The sequence below is a fragment of the Diabrotica virgifera genome, chromosome 10 (genome assembly GCF_917563875.1).
Source record: "Diabrotica virgifera virgifera chromosome 10, PGI_DIABVI_V3a".
Classification (NCBI taxonomy): Eukaryota; Metazoa; Arthropoda; class Insecta; order Coleoptera; family Chrysomelidae; genus Diabrotica; species Diabrotica virgifera.
The window spans coordinates 19291426-19307390 of record NC_065452.1 but is presented as its reverse complement, the minus strand read 5'-3'; the positions used below and the strand labels follow the sequence as shown (position 1 = coordinate 19307390).

At 32.0% G+C, this 15965-nt stretch overlaps 1 protein-coding gene across 1 annotated transcript in view; it reads right to left on the bottom strand.

Moving 5' to 3' along the window:
* Nucleotides 1-14300, bottom strand: part of LOC126878709 (heart- and neural crest derivatives-expressed protein 2-like) — a 100828-nt gene extending 86528 nt beyond the window's left edge. Inside the window, exon 1 of the mRNA XM_050641573.1 lies at nucleotides 14077-14300. Coding sequence (XP_050497530.1) covers nucleotides 14077-14161 — 85 coding nt within the window. The 5' untranslated portion in view covers nucleotides 14162-14300. The remainder of the gene's footprint in view (nucleotides 1-14076) is intronic.
* Nucleotides 14301-15965: the final 1665 nt, after the last annotated feature.

The window sequence follows — 15965 nt, the reverse complement described above, 5'->3', positions numbered from 1 at the left end:
TCTGTAAGTTTGACGGGTTCGAAGTTCTTATTTTTGAAAAAATTTGGTTTCATAGTAAAAAAAGTTTTTTTATTTTGGAAAAATGCCTCTTTTTCAAAATAACTTAAAAAGTATTAGTGATACGAAAAATCTCAAAGAGTAAAGAAATGTAGGTCTTGCTTTTATAAATATTTTGGCTTTATTTTGTTTTTCTGTAAGACAAAAATTGGTTAGGATATGGCTGTTTAAAATTTGCATATGCTCGTGATTAGTGAGTCGTTCAAGCCCTTTCAAATAGAACCCTTTAAAAAATAAGCACTTTGAATCGGTGACACTTACAGGTCATATAAAAAAGGTAAGTAATTTGTAAGGAGATAATGATTAGTTTCATTTGGGGTGCTAAATAGGGGAGATTTTCACAATTTTTTACCAAAAAATGGGATTAACTGTATTTTGAGCGCAACTGGCTTAGTTTTGATGCTAAAAACTTTTGTAAAAAATAAAGTTTCTTTTAAACAACTTAAAAAAAGTTCTAATGAGTTTCTCCGAAAAGTATTTCATTTTTTGGTTATTTCACGTTGAAATATTCGATTTGGAATTTGACGAATAAGAAACACTTTTCATGAGATACAACTTTTCTTTTACTGACTCGATAGACTTCATTTTTTTTTTTCATTTTTTTATAAGCTAGATACATTTTTGCTAACAATATTCTTTTTGATCGAATACTTACTCTTTGAACTATTTGCAAAAAATCGCCTAAAAACGTGGTGTTTTTTTGTTGAACAATAAATATTTTTACTCATAAATAACTTGAGAAAAGTCTTGAGTTGCCAATTCGGTGTTGACACTGAAAATTTCATGGTATCGCCATATTTTACGTTGCTTTACTGGGCTGTAACACATAGGTGCAGTCTGAAAAATGAAAGATTACCCATGAACGATCACATCAGTCACTTATTTTGTATTTGCTGTCTTTTTCTATAAATAACAAACGTTTGTTATAGAAAAAGACAGCAAATACAAAATAAGTGATTGATGTGATCGTTCATGGGTATTCTTTCGTTTTTCCGACTATATTTGTTACACATGTTGCATTTAGTAATTTTTTAAAGGGGGCCCCATTTCCAATTCTGCGCGGGGGCCCCGACGGACTTTGTTACACCACTGGTAGATACAATAGGCGTTACTCGCTCTAATACGATTGGTACGAAGTAACGAAGTAATCAGAGTAATCAAAGTAATCAAAGTAACGATTTGCCTCTCTGTATAGTAATCGTTACTTTCGGTATTCGTAAGTAACGAGTACTTTGTAACGAATAGTTACTTTTTCAACATCACTAGCCGGTAGGTGCCGAAAAAAATTTTTGACAATACAATTTTTGACAGAAATTACCAGAAATATTAGTAATATTTCATTATCTTGTAAAATTGAAAGCTTACCAATCGTAGCAGTTAGTAGGTATTAGGTATCTGTGGTATTAGGTTGATCCCATAACTGTACGAACCCTTATTTCTCTCATTAAACTGAACTATAAATTTGTTCTCTGATAGTGTAATCGTTGTTCTTTTTGTAAATATTTATAGTAGTATTCATAATAACTTATCGAATATTACTTTCCTAACACATATAGTCCCTTCACTCACGGTAAAATATTGCAAAACCTCCGAATTTTAAAGAACCGCTTGGATTGACATGAAATTTAGCATACACATAGTAAAGGTGGCTATGACATAGCTAACATGTCAAAGAAAAAAGTGATATTGTGCCGATGTGGGCTCCTGGCCTATTATGGGTGAGTTTCACCCTTGCTCAGGGCTGAAAAAATATATTTTCAAAATAAGTCAAAAAGTTGATAAACTGACTTTTGTTCTATAGCGTTTTTTCACTAAGGCAATACTTTTCGAGGTATTTGCGAGTAAATATAATTCATTTTTCACAAAAAAATATATTGTTAGACCGTTATTCGCAAAAAACTCAAAAAGTAAGTATTTTATCAAAAAAAAACAGTCTTATCAAAAATATAGCTTATGAAAAAGTGAAAAAAAACGAGGTCCGAGGTATGTATGTAGACACAGCAGAAGTAGAGTTGTCGCTAATGAAAAATAGGTTCATATTCGTCAAATTAAAAATCGAATATTTCAACGTAAAATAACCAAAAAACGAAGCACTTTTCGTGGAAAACTCACTGTGTTTAAAAAAAGCTTAATTTTGTTTTTTTTAAGTTTCTAGCATATTTTTTGCAAAAAAGCAAAAGTTTTTGGTAAAAAAAAACGTGAAAAATTAGTCGTTACCGCTTCACAAGATACAACAATAGGTACATAATAAGGGGGTGATTTTAACAATTTTTTTCCCGAAAAGTGCTTCATTTTTTGGTTAGTTCACATTGAAATATTGGATTTGAAATATGACGAATAAGGACCTATTTTTCATTAGCTTACGACACTGCTTTTACTGAGTCTACGGACCTTATGCATACCTAAATCATTATTTTAAATTTTTTGATAAAGTATATTATTGCTTAGATTGGTTTTTTTTTGATAAAATCCTTACTTTCTGGGTTTTTTTGCGAATAACCTTCTAAAAACGTTATTTTTTTTTGTTGAAAAGTGAACATATTCACTCGCAAATAATTTGAAAAGTACATAGGTATTAACTTAGTGGAAAAAAACTCTATAGAACAAAAGTTGGTTAGAATTAATCGGTTTATCAACTTTCAGATCTTTTTTGAATACATATTTTTGCGCCCCTTGAGAAGGGGTGGAAGTCACCCCAGGAGAAAAGCACACATCGGCACAATGGTATGTGCAAAATTTCATGTCAATCCTTTCCTCAATTTCATTAAAGCGGTCCTTTAAAATTCAGGGCAAAAACCGTGAGTAAATGGATTATAAATATAAAATAGTTTGTATATATTCGCTCCGTGCATGACTGACGCGACACCTAGCGCTTTTACCTGACTATTTTGGATCTCACAATTTAACATTAAGCATAAATAGGTAACATTTATTTATCATTTTTGATAAAATTTGTTATACAAACGATGACAATGACATTACAAAGATAGCTCCAATATTGTAATATTTCGCCACTAGGGGAACAAGGGGCTTGTTGTAGCAGGGGTAAGTAGTAACACAGCTTTTTCATAGGTTATTTGACCGTTGTTAAATAATTTAGCTGGCTCAATATTATTCTATTATCGCCCTGCAAATGACACCGTCTAGCCAGTCATCCTCCCATAGTTGCAAATAGTAGTTTTGTGCACGAGCTTCAATTGGATGAGTTAATATAAAATTTGACACTCATAAAATTTTGGTTATCGCTATTGTTTTAAATGGAAATGAAACTTTTGGTGTTCATTTCTTTTCTAAATTTAGTTATTTTTTGATGTTGCCTAACAATTTTACGATTAGGAAGATATTTTTAGTTATTTTAATAAATGTACAAAATTGTGCTACGGGGTATGTTGTAACAAAACGTTGGGGCTTGTTGTAACATGTTGTAATATGGCTTCGTATATTGTGAAGCGAGCTGAAATATATTTTGGATTAATTCCCATAAAGATGCGAAAACTGTCTTACCATCGAGGGTTTAGTATCAAACAACGTCAACTACAAAAACATAAAGTGGCAGAAAATGCGAAAAACTGTTTTGAAACGTAATATCGGCCAACAAATTTGTGATTACGGAGGAAAAATACATTACAATAGAAATCTGTAAATTTATATAGTATTATTATGGTTTCTTTGACATATTATAAAAATTATTACAGGTTATTGTTATTCTACAGAAAAGAAAATAGAATTTTTTTCTAATAATGACCTGATAACGCTTTTTGATATTACAGATATATATTTTTTGTAACCGTTAACGTCGCACCCAGGAGCGTAACAGAGGCCCCCGCAGCGTGAAGCTTGCGGGGGGGGCCCCAATCGACCAGGGGCCCCATCTTGTCGTCTGATATTATGGAAAAATCTGTTATAGGTATATGATTTTACTTTGTGTGTTAAATTTAAAAAGCGTAAATTTCTAAATAGGCGTATTCGGCAAGTTGATCATCTCATATCTAGAAACTTAATCCTTTCCGGTCTCACGAACTTTTATGGTGACGACAATAAACTATAATGCTTTGTACGTGACTATTGAAAGATTTGAGAATTCCAATTTGCCGAATTTTAGAACAATATTTCTAAATCTAGAAATGGGTTTTCTCTTTAATCTTTACCTACGTTTAGTATTTCGATACAATTATCCAGAGGCGTAACAGAGACCCCCACAGCATGAAGCTTACGGGGGACCCCAATATGTCAAGAGCCCCATCTTGTCGTCTAATATATGTAAAAATGTGTTGTTACATTATTTGCATACATACGTTTTTTAATCAGTGCAGTATTGAAAATGAAGTTGTCCATCAGAATTAATAAAATTGTAGATATATTCGATGATAGTACATAGTGCACAAAGAAAATTGTTCATCTTATAGAATAATACTATGTACTAATGTAATCATTTAGTAATTTTTGTTCTATTTTATTCTATACCAATAAAGATGCATAAACAATGCATGAATACACCAATACCCCAGTAAATGAAAGTTTTGGAGTGAAATTATCAGCGTCACGACGGACGTATTTGCTTGACAATTTGGATTTAGGTTCTAGTTACACTCCACTTCAAAGTTGGACTTATGCCGTTCGTTGATTTTACTTCGGGGGGTGACACCCCTCGTTGGGGTGAAAAATATACGTTTAAAATAAGTCCGGAAACGCATAAATTGACTAATTATAAGCAACTTTTGTTCTATAGAGCTTCTTTATCTATGAAATACTTTTCAAGTCACTTGCGAATGAAAATGTTTATTTTTTAACAACAAAAACAAGGTTTTCAGACGAGTCTTTCGCAAATAACTCAAGAATAAATATTTATCGAATTAAGTATTAGATATCGAAAAAATATGTGTAGCAAAAATGTAGCTTATAAGATACAAAAAAATGGTGTACTTATTCATGAAGTCTATAGACACAGTAAAAGCACAGTTGAAGCTCATGAAAAATTATTCTTATTCGTCCAATTCCAAATCGAATATTTCAACCTGGAATTACCAAAAAATGAAGCACCTTTCGGGAAAAACTCTTTTTCCGGCCAAAACTTTTTTTAAATATGTATTTAAAAAAAGCCATATTTTTATTTTTTATAAAAGTTTCTAGCAATAAAACTATACGAGTTACGCTCAAATAAAGTTGGCCCTTTTTTTTGGTGAAAAAATCATGAAAATCTGCCGCTATTTCGCACCCCAAATAAAATTTATCGATAGCGCTTTAATATTTACTTTAAATATTTATTGTTTATAATATGTATGATCTGTTAGTTTGACCGGTTCAAAGTTCTTATTTTTGAAAAAATTGGTTTCATAGTAAAAAAAGTTTTTTATTTGTGGAAAAATGCCTTTTTTCAAAATAACTTAAAAAGTAAGTATTAGTGATACGAAAAATCTCAAAGAGTAAATAAATGTAGGTCTTGCTTTTATAAAAATTTTGGCTTTATTTTGTTTTTCTGTAAGACAAAAATTGGTTGAGATAGGGCTGTTTAAAATTTGAATATACTCGTGATTAGTGACTCGTTCAAGCCCTTTTAACTAAAACCCTTTTAAAAAATAAGCACTTTGAACCGGTGAAACTTACAGGTCATATAAAAAAGTTAAGTAATTTGTAAGGCGATATTGATTAGTTTCATTTGGGGCGCTCAATAGGGGGAGATTTTCACAAATTTTTTACCAAAAAATGAGATTAAGTGTATTTTGAGCGTAACTGGCTTAGTTTTGGTGTTAGAAACTTTTGTAAAAAATAAAGCTTCTTTTAAACACTTTAAAAAAGTTCTAATGAGTTTCCCCGAAAAGTATTTCATTTCTTGGTTATTTGACGTTGAAAATATTCGATTTGGAATTTGACGAATAAGAAAAACTTTTCATGAGCTACAACTTTTCTTTTACTGGGTCGATAGACTTCATTTTTGTTTCATTTTTTTATAAGCTAGATACATTTTTGCTAACAATTTTCTGTTCAATCAAATACTTACTCTTTGAACTATTTGAGAAAAATCGCCTAAAAACGTGTTTTTTTTTGTTGAACAATAAACATTTTTACTCATAAATAACTCGAAAAGTCTTGAGTTGACCACTTCGGTGGTGACACTGAAAATTACACGGTATCGCCATATTTTACGTTCATTTACTGGAATGTATATAGGTATTTGTTACAAATGTCGCATTTAGTAATTTTTTAAAAAGGGCCGCATTTTCAATTCTGCGGGGGGGCCCGACGGAGTTTGTTACGCCACTGGTCGCACCTGATAATAATAGTTTTACTACAGGGTTAGTACTGCTGGGTGAAAATGTAAAAATATAATTTCCCTAAAATTTTCCTGATATTTCCCCTTTTTCAGGATATCCAGATTGACTTTAACTTACATTCGCTGATATTTTCAAAATTTTCAGGATATCCAATGCAGCACTAACCCTGTATTATTAAAAATGTTATAAGTGTATTTAAGTAAAAAACTTTATTTTTCTAATAACATACAAATATAAAACTTATGAAATTTCTAAATACTTATACCATCTTTAAACGTCTTCATCTTCTGAAACATTTTCATTATGATCATCACCCCTTCCTTGAAGATTCTAGTAAAAGAAGTGATATTGCTCTTTAATTTCTGCTCACAGAGTTCTACTAAACCATTTAACTTTTTATTATTATTCGTTAACGGTTTGTCATATTCTCTTCTTGACACAATTTTGTTAATTGAAAATGTTCGAAGTTGCCTTCTCTGTATTTTAAATTTCGTAAAGTTGTCTGATTTAAAATTATATTTGAAATAACTGTGCAGTGTCTTATTTTATAATATGTATATTGTAGCCAAACTATGTTCAATCATTTGACAACATTTCCTTCAATGTCAGTTTTTTTATTTTTAATCATTTGAATTTGATGTTCTTTAAAATCCAAAATGTCTTCCTGATCTATTTCAACTACTTCGTATTTTGATTTCTTTAAAGTCATTTTAATCACTGTGCATATACCATCCCGATGGATCATAAATTTCCAAACCTTTATTCGCGTTTTCGATGTGAGCATGGACCGTATCACATTCAATTTGGGAATGTCCGGGCTCAAAAAAATAACTGGTCGATTTTTGAAATATTTAGTGTTTCAACAGCAAACAGAAACATTGCGGAAGCAATTGAATTTCCATTTTGGCCCGAACAAGTTTCAGACATAAAAGCGAAGTCTTTCCCAGTAACTTCACTTTTCATTGTATTTGTAAGGCAAGAGGCTATCTCAGAAGATCCAAGACCCGCTAGTGCTTCGTGTCATACAAAGTTTTGTGCTACCACTGGACATTTTTCTGTTAAACACTGACTAAATCAAAATATTAAATAATTACGACAAATATATATGTAACCGGCAATAAGAAAATAACATATTATATGTTTTCTTTTAACTTCGGCAAAACTAAAAATGTAATGAGTAATCAGATTATTGTAATCATGTAATCATGTAATGAGTAATCGGATGGAAGAATCAAGCAACATCGAAAATAAACAAATGTATTTAGCTATCCAGTATCAAAATGACGTTTTGCAAACAAATACGAATTATAATAATAACGCTGTCTGCAATTACAGCTTAATAAATTAGTGTCAATAAACGTTAACAGTCGATAACTGTTTTTGATGTAGGTGTCACGAAATTCACTGTGAAATAACGTTATCACCTTATAAATGTTTTTGACATGAACAATTTTTTCACAATTGGTAGTTAACGTTTAATGTATTTTGTAATCTGCTTCAGATAGAGATACAGGTTTTTGTTACTAAATGAAGTCGAAAACCGTGAACTCGATTATAGATATATTATCTCAATTTCACAAAAAATGTAGATAACGTTGTTTGACACTAAACCCTCGCAATGTGCCGTGAAACTCAGTGCTAAGCAACTTCTTCTTATTGGTATCAAAATTATAGAGTTGGTCCAGATTGGCTTCAAAATGTTATGCGTAGAAATTTACATTTATATTTAAGAACACCGGAAGCCACGCTATTAAGTCGAGCAACATCTTTGAAAAGGAGCAACGTTCTTATTTTCTTCGAAATATACCAAAAAATTCAAATTATCATACTGTTACAACCTTCCCCAATAGATGTTACAACTAGCCCCAAGCGTGGGGTAAGGGGTAAGTTGTCACAATGCACTTTTTTTCGTAAAATGCTAGTTGATTAAAAAATACCAGTCTTTTTAACTTTTTTTCAGTTCAACTTGATTTAGAAAGAGTTAAACTAGCGTTGAGTGTTTAATTAGTGATAATTGGGAAAATAGCTGTCAAGGTATATTTGATTTTATGAAAATTGTTACAACTAGCCCTCTCCTCCCCTACTCACGCTGGCATCGTTTCAAGGTACCCCCACCATGGTCACGCACGAAGCGAATGCCGCATACCCATTCACTAAGTTGCCAAAAACTACTTACAAAGGGAGGAGGAAAGGGGCGCCTAAAATTACTTGCCCGGGGCGCTTGAAAGCCTTGGCGCGGCCCTGTGTATCATGTATGTATCAATGGAATACTTAGAAGCAAAAATATATCCAAAGCAGCTAAATTAAGAACGTAGAAAACTGTAATACTTATGACCAATAGTTACGTATGCCTCAGAAACCTGGACTGTGACAAAAACCGAGCGATCAATTTTACAAGTATGCATCGGAAAGAAAAATACTTCGAAGTATAATTGGCAGAAAAATGATAAACAATCAGTGGACACGAAGAACAAACAAAGAGCTAGAAGAGAGCTATATAAGGAGCCTAATATAATTGCAGTAGTAACAGCACAAATACTTAAAAGGTTAGGTCCAAAGACCCAATTTAGAATGACAAAGTGTTGTTAAGCGCTACAATGGGTGGTAAAAAAGTAAAAAGAGACAAGGAAAGACTCGGATCAGATGGAGTCATAATTTAATGACGACCTGAGGTATCTCAATGTAAGCAATTGAAAAAAAAAGGAAGAACAAACAGGAATGAACTGTCCTTACTGAATCTGCAATTTTTAATTATTCCTTTGTGTTTTTTTTCAAACTGTTCTCATTTTTTTAAGACACTGACAACCTCAATGTTAGCACATATTGAACAAATTGGAAGTACCTAGATAATTTACCTACGCTACGGGCAGGGCCGCGTTTAGGTCAATTGACGCCCTAGGCAATTCTCTAGTAGCCGCCCTTCAACCATGTACCATTTTTGCGAAAAAAAAAAGCAGAAATTTTTATTTAAATAAGAATACACTAAAAATGGATTTAAACTACGATGTTTATATACCTACAATAGAAAAAATTGTCATTCCAGTTCGATCACATCAGAAACTTCTTTTCAAAAAAAAATTTGTTCTTGACAAAATCGACAAATTGTTAACACGTTCTTGCGTCATACTTGATGGGAAATTATTTTTTATTCTTGACATTTTCGAAAATGATCTTTCAGCGGACACGTTGGCAACTGGGAAGCACAAATAAAAAATAAATGTGCAAAGCAATGTCAAAATTAGGGAAAATATCTTTCAATCCACTTAGTGCAATCACTGAAGGTTTTCACCTCCGATTTCGTTGAACCTCCATCGATTTTCATGAAAATTGGTGAGTAGTTAGAGGATACCTCAAGGAACAAAGGTGACGTGATGCCATCTTGCGCTTTTACCGTGGTAGTGAAAACTCCCACTTTACGTGGGGGTGAAAAAAATAATACCATAAATCGATAGAGAGACAAATTCTAAGCAAAATTTGTTATATAAAGTTAATACAAATCAATACTTTTTGAGTTATCAAAGATCAAAGATTTTATTTTTCCGTAAAAAATGCATGTTTTATTAAAGCTGTTTTTCACGTATAACTCAAAAACTGTAAGTTTTTACAAAAAAGTTATTATTACCAAAATTGAAGATAATAAAAAGCTGAATACACTACTCACTAAAGAACTAAATTAATGTAATTCAAAGTGAGTTATGGGTAATTGAATGTATATTTTCTCGACGAGTACTCAAATCTAAGTATTCAAGCTTAAATAACGGTAAAACGATGCATTTTATAAAATATACCTGCTAAGCACTTGTCAAAGTACTTCGGAGTACCTATCAAATGAGCTCCAGTAGAAGTTAATAGCATCACAATTAAGCAAGTTATGATGAAAATAAGAGAACCCTTTAGAACTTTTTAGGAAAAAGTGAAAAATATAACATACCTCATTTCCACAAAAATCAAAATTTATAGTAATCCTTAGAAGAATTTCTTTATATTAGCATAAGTAATGATCTCAACAATTTTGACCAGTTTAGAAGGGTCTAGGACATTTCGGCGTCGCCGTTTCGGCGTGGCCATTTCGGCGTGGCCGTTTGGGCGTAGAGCCGTTTCGGCGTAGGCCGTTTCGGCGTCGGCCATTTCGGCGTCAGAGATTTTATTTTAGTTGACTAAATACCTACATTTGAGTCTATTAGTAAGACATTAGATTATACCTACGTTACTTTTTTAGAAATTTAAGAGGCTCTTGATTTATATCTATACCACACTAAAAAAATATATTAAATGTTATTTTTTCCAACTTTTGTAAATGTAAGCTATTTAATTGCACATAATTAATTAAAAAATTAATATATTATATATATTATATATTATACAGTACAATTTTCAAAGGAGGAAGACCTAACCCTTCGGTCCAAACCTAACTTTCGGGTATTATTTTACATCTTCTAAAATTAAAATGTCGAAAATTGTTCTCCTGACTCTACATTTTTTGTTAAAGAAAATTTCAGACTATCATACATTAACAACTATTTTTTTTCTCTCTCACTTTGCCAAAGTATCTGTCGCCGAATCAGCCGGCGCCGAATCGGCGGGCGCCGAACCGGCAGGCGCCGAAATGGCCGACGCCGAAACGGCCTACGCCGAAACGGCCTACGCCGAAACGGCTCTACGCCCAAACGGCCACGCCGAAATGGCCACGCCGAAACGGCGACGCCGAAACGTCCCATTCCGGTTTAGAATGCATATTTTTGAAAAAAAAAAGATGTAATTTAAAAAAATCAGAATTTTTAAAATTATCGAAATTAAAAATCAGAAGTTTCATTTTCTTTTGATAATAACTCCAATAATACTCAATATACGTAAAAAGTGATATATGTATTTTTAGTAATTTTAGTTTTTTCTGTATCAAATATTTACCTTTTTACTATTTCTGTAGGGTAAAAAATAAGCGAGATAGAAACGTTTAAAACTTAAATTTTGCTGCGAGAACCATGTAACCGGGGCCATTTAACCTTTTATTTAAGGTTTTATTTAAAAAGTAAGGGGTGTAAAAGTCAACGTGGTTTAATAGCTATTAAAATTAACTTTCAAATGGTTTTAGGCAAACCTGATATCGTAACAATTAACGGAGTTATTAAAAAAAACAATAACTTTTTTGGAAAAATTTTTAAAAGATAAATTTTGAAAAATATTTTGTGCATAAATTTTAATGCTATCAACTTGTTCGGGGGCTCATTTGATAGATATTTCTAAGTACTTTGACAAATGTCTAATAAAGTTATGTTATAAAATGCATCATTTTCCGGTTATTTAGGCTTGAATACTTAGATTTGGGTACTCGCCGAAAAAAATATACATTCAGTTACCTGTAACTCACTTTTAGTTAACATTAAAAGGTGTTTCCTGTAAGGAGTTTATTTCGTTTTCTATTAGCTTTAATTTTGTAGTCCTGTCGCCAGTAGGGGTACAACGGCCTCCTTAATTCAGATGGACTTACCCAAGTTTTCTTTATGTATTTTGACCCGTAGAACACGAATTTTTTGGGTAACAGTTGATCCGGATGTCGATAAGATTGTTATAAACAAAGAACTTGAGCGATAACAGCGATTTTTCGCAAAACAAAACATTTTTTTGTATTTTTTGGGTCATTCCCAAAAATTGCAATATTTGAACCCGAATAACTTTTGATTGAAAAATAAAATAGCAATTCTGCTTATCGCATTTGAAAGTTCAAGTCAAATTCTATCGGTTTTGATTATTTTCATTTCTAAAAATTATTTTTTTTATTGTTAAACAAAGCTATAAACACATAGTGATTGAATGATGTTTTCAATGCATTTTCTAATTTGAAATCGAACGAGTAGGCGCGCATACAGAATTTCTACGTATATTAATGAAAACGCATGCATTGGGCACGGGAAACAGTATGTGTTTATAGCTTTGGTTAACAAATAAAAACTTAATTTTTAGCAATGCAAATAATCAAAACCGATAGAATTTGACTTGAACATTCAAATGCAGTAAGCAGAATTGCTATTTTATTTTTTAATCAAAAGTTATTCCAGCTCAAAAATTGCACTTTTTCGATTTTTTGAAAGTTCAACCGCGTTTATCTCGAAAACTATGCATCCTACGAAAAAAGTTGTAAGACCATTTTTTGCTGAGAATCACCCAAAAAATACAAAAAATGTTTTGTTTTGCGAAAAATCGCTGCTATGTAATTCCTCAAGTTATTTGTTTATAACAATCTTATCGACATCCGGATCAACTGTTACCCAAAAAATTCGTGTTCTACGGGTCAAATTACATAAAAAAAACTTGGGTAAGTCCATCTGAATTAAGGAGGCCGTTGTACCCCCCCTGGCGACAGGACTATTGGTAATGATAATTTTTTTGTAAAATTTGATAGTTTTTGAGTTATTTATGAAAAATCGGTAAAAAACATGCATTTTCCTCACGAAAAATTAAAATCTTTGATGTTTAATAACTCAAAAAGTATTATTTTATTTTAATAACTTTATGGGGCAAGCCCCTCTATCGAATTCTGGGGATATTTCTAATAAAATAATTTTCAGCCTCGAGAAGAGGTGGCATCCATCCCCAGGGTAAAAGCGCACTCACTAATTTTCATGCAAATCGATGGAGGTTCAACGAAATTGGAGGTAATGGCTCATATCCACCTTCAGTGACTGCACTAACTCTTCTTTAAATATTAAGATAATATGTCAAAGTTGTTCTGAAGCTATTTCCTTGTGGCATTTTTATAATTAAATATTTTCTATGGGACATAAGCCACAAATTTACTAAAAAATGAATTTATTAAAGTTTCGAAGCCCAAATCGGGTTTCGTTGTCAAAATACAAAATACTATAATAGTATTTTGTATTTAGACAACGAAACCCGATTTGGGCTTCGAAACGTTAATAAATTCATTTTTTAGTAAAATTGTGGCTTATTTCCCATAGAAAATACTTAAAGATATGTCAATTGGTGATTGTATTGTGGTATCCAAATCACCCCTTAAGTGAATGCATTCATGTATGAATGATGTATTTTGGTCGTCTTTATTTTGTATCAGATTTTCAGCTTCTTTAATAATTTCTTCATTGCTTAATTTTGGCAAATCTGTTAATAACACGAAAACGTTGATAAATAAGTCGATAAGATTCCAGACGTCTATTCAGGTCTCTTATCAGAGTGTCGATAATAACATAGAAAGTGTGGATTTTCATCTCATCACTAGCTGAAAAGTTTAGTTCATCATCGGCCCCCTCGTCAAATTGAATTTCTCTTTTCTTATTTCTTTATATGTTTTATTTGGGCACAACTTTTTGGCTTCCTTGTGGTAAAGTAATTTGAAAGAGCTTCATTCTCTTTAATGACAGAACCCAGATTCATGATTTTTATATTACTAATATTTTTTGTACAGTATTTTTGCCGCCCTCTCAGAATGTGCCGCCCTAGGCAACTGCCTATATTGCCTAATGGATAAAGTGGCCCTGGCTACGGGTGAGTTCTTCCAGAACAGTTATGATAACTTTCGCAAGAATAAAAAGTTTTGAAAGACCTACTAATTTTACAACTTCTGGATCGATATAATGTAGGTATCAGATAATTATAACGACGATGACTTGAATTTTCCAAGCAGTTTACAAAAAATAAAATCTATATTACCTACCTAGTTACTGGAAACATTAGAAATGTGGCTCAGATAATACTAGTCACTACTTCTGATGAAACTATTATTAAAACTTACCTGACATGTATTGATAGGTGTGTGGCGGGTATCCATAATGATACATATCCTGATGGTGATCGGGTGGAGAATTGTTGTAAGCCATTTCAAAAAAATTGAACTAACACGACAACTTCCGCACAAATTTATCACACAACGAAAATTTTTGAAAATTTTTGAAATCACTCGGAAGCCGAAGGGCTTAGAAAACTAAGCTTATTACTGTGGTTACTTTGCGGTTGAACTAATTTCAAACGGTGGGCGGCATCTAGAGATGCAGAGTAGGGATTTGTTTGTGGTTGAGAAGAAGGGAGGTTACAGCGGGAGACCCTCCCATCAAATCAATAGTCTACTGCAATTCTTGATCATAAATACCGGAATTTGACTTTTGGTAATCTATTTTTGAATTAATGGATTAAGTCCCTTATTATTCCTGAATTTGATAATTCATTCCGAGAATATATTTTATTAAACATCATACTTCTATTTATACACACATAATTATATAGGTACACAATATTTCATTGCCATTGTAGATATATACGATATACATACATGTAGATATACCTACATTATACAGTCTGTATCAAAAATAACGTTCGTGAATACAGGGTGACTTTTTGGCATTTTAGCCTGAATAAAAAATAACTGGTTGACGATTGTAATGTGTCAAGCTTGGTATCGCAAAATCCAAAGCTTAGGTTAAGTTTCTGAATATAATGACAAAAATTCCGATACTGGTAAATTTTTAAAATTATTTTTTGGTTTAATTTTTTACAATCAACGAAAGTTGGAAGTTGAATTATTTGTGAAAATCCCGGATGACAAACGTGTAAAGAATTTTACTGATTTCATAATTGACAGAAAGGGCCAGTAGTACAAATAGTATGTGCCGCACTTAAAATGCATGCGCATCATTTCAGTGTGTTTTAAATTCTAGTTTTTACTACCCACATCCAAATATTTTCAACTTTTTAAATGTCATAATGGGTATGCAATCCAAAAATATGTGAAAATAAAAAGTGCGAATAACTCGTGTTACGAGAGCAATGTAGTTTAAATAAAATTAAAGAACTGCAAGATAACAAATTACAGAATTAAGCGTTTATAACTCCCCATTAGGTTTAGTTATTATGTTATAGTATTAGGTCTATAAATAGGTATGGTAAATATGTAGGTACGTATTTACTAAAAATTATGTTTTAGTTAGTTTATAAAAAAAGTTAATTATATTAAATAATGATTAAATAGAGTAAAAAATATTTAATTTTTGTGTTCTCTTAAAAAAATTTAATTTATGTTCTTAAATTTGACTCTCGTATGATAAATACTACAGTGTTCGAGTGAAAGGAGCAGATCATTATCTGTTAACAACTATAAACCGTTTATCCCTTTTCGTAAAATCCGTGAATTGAAGGTCCTCGACCATTTGTGGCACCTTTAAGAAGCTCTTTTTCTTTAACATTTTATTAAAATACAGGGGCAATAAACAATAATCCAGACACAAGATGTGGTCTGAAGGCAGGCGGCAGGTATCGACAGCATGCAAAACACAACGTGATACAACCGATGGCCGGCAATCGCAACAAGGATTGTAAATGCAGGTTTTTTCTACTGATAAACATTACCATTATAAAAATATACTCTAATCTCTTTATATAGAGAGAGAAATAATTAGGTCATTAGGTGAATGTATAATGTTAAAATTGGTATCCGTTTGAAACTACATTCTACATTCTGTTAAAATTTTAAAGCAAAAAATATAGTTTCATTCTTCACATCTTTATTTATTTCAATGTACATTTTATTCGAAATTGTTTGGTTCAAATTATTACTACCAAAAAAGCAAGACCAGCAAGACTCTTGCAACAAGACCAAGACCAAGAACAAGACCGGCTAGTGCAAGACCA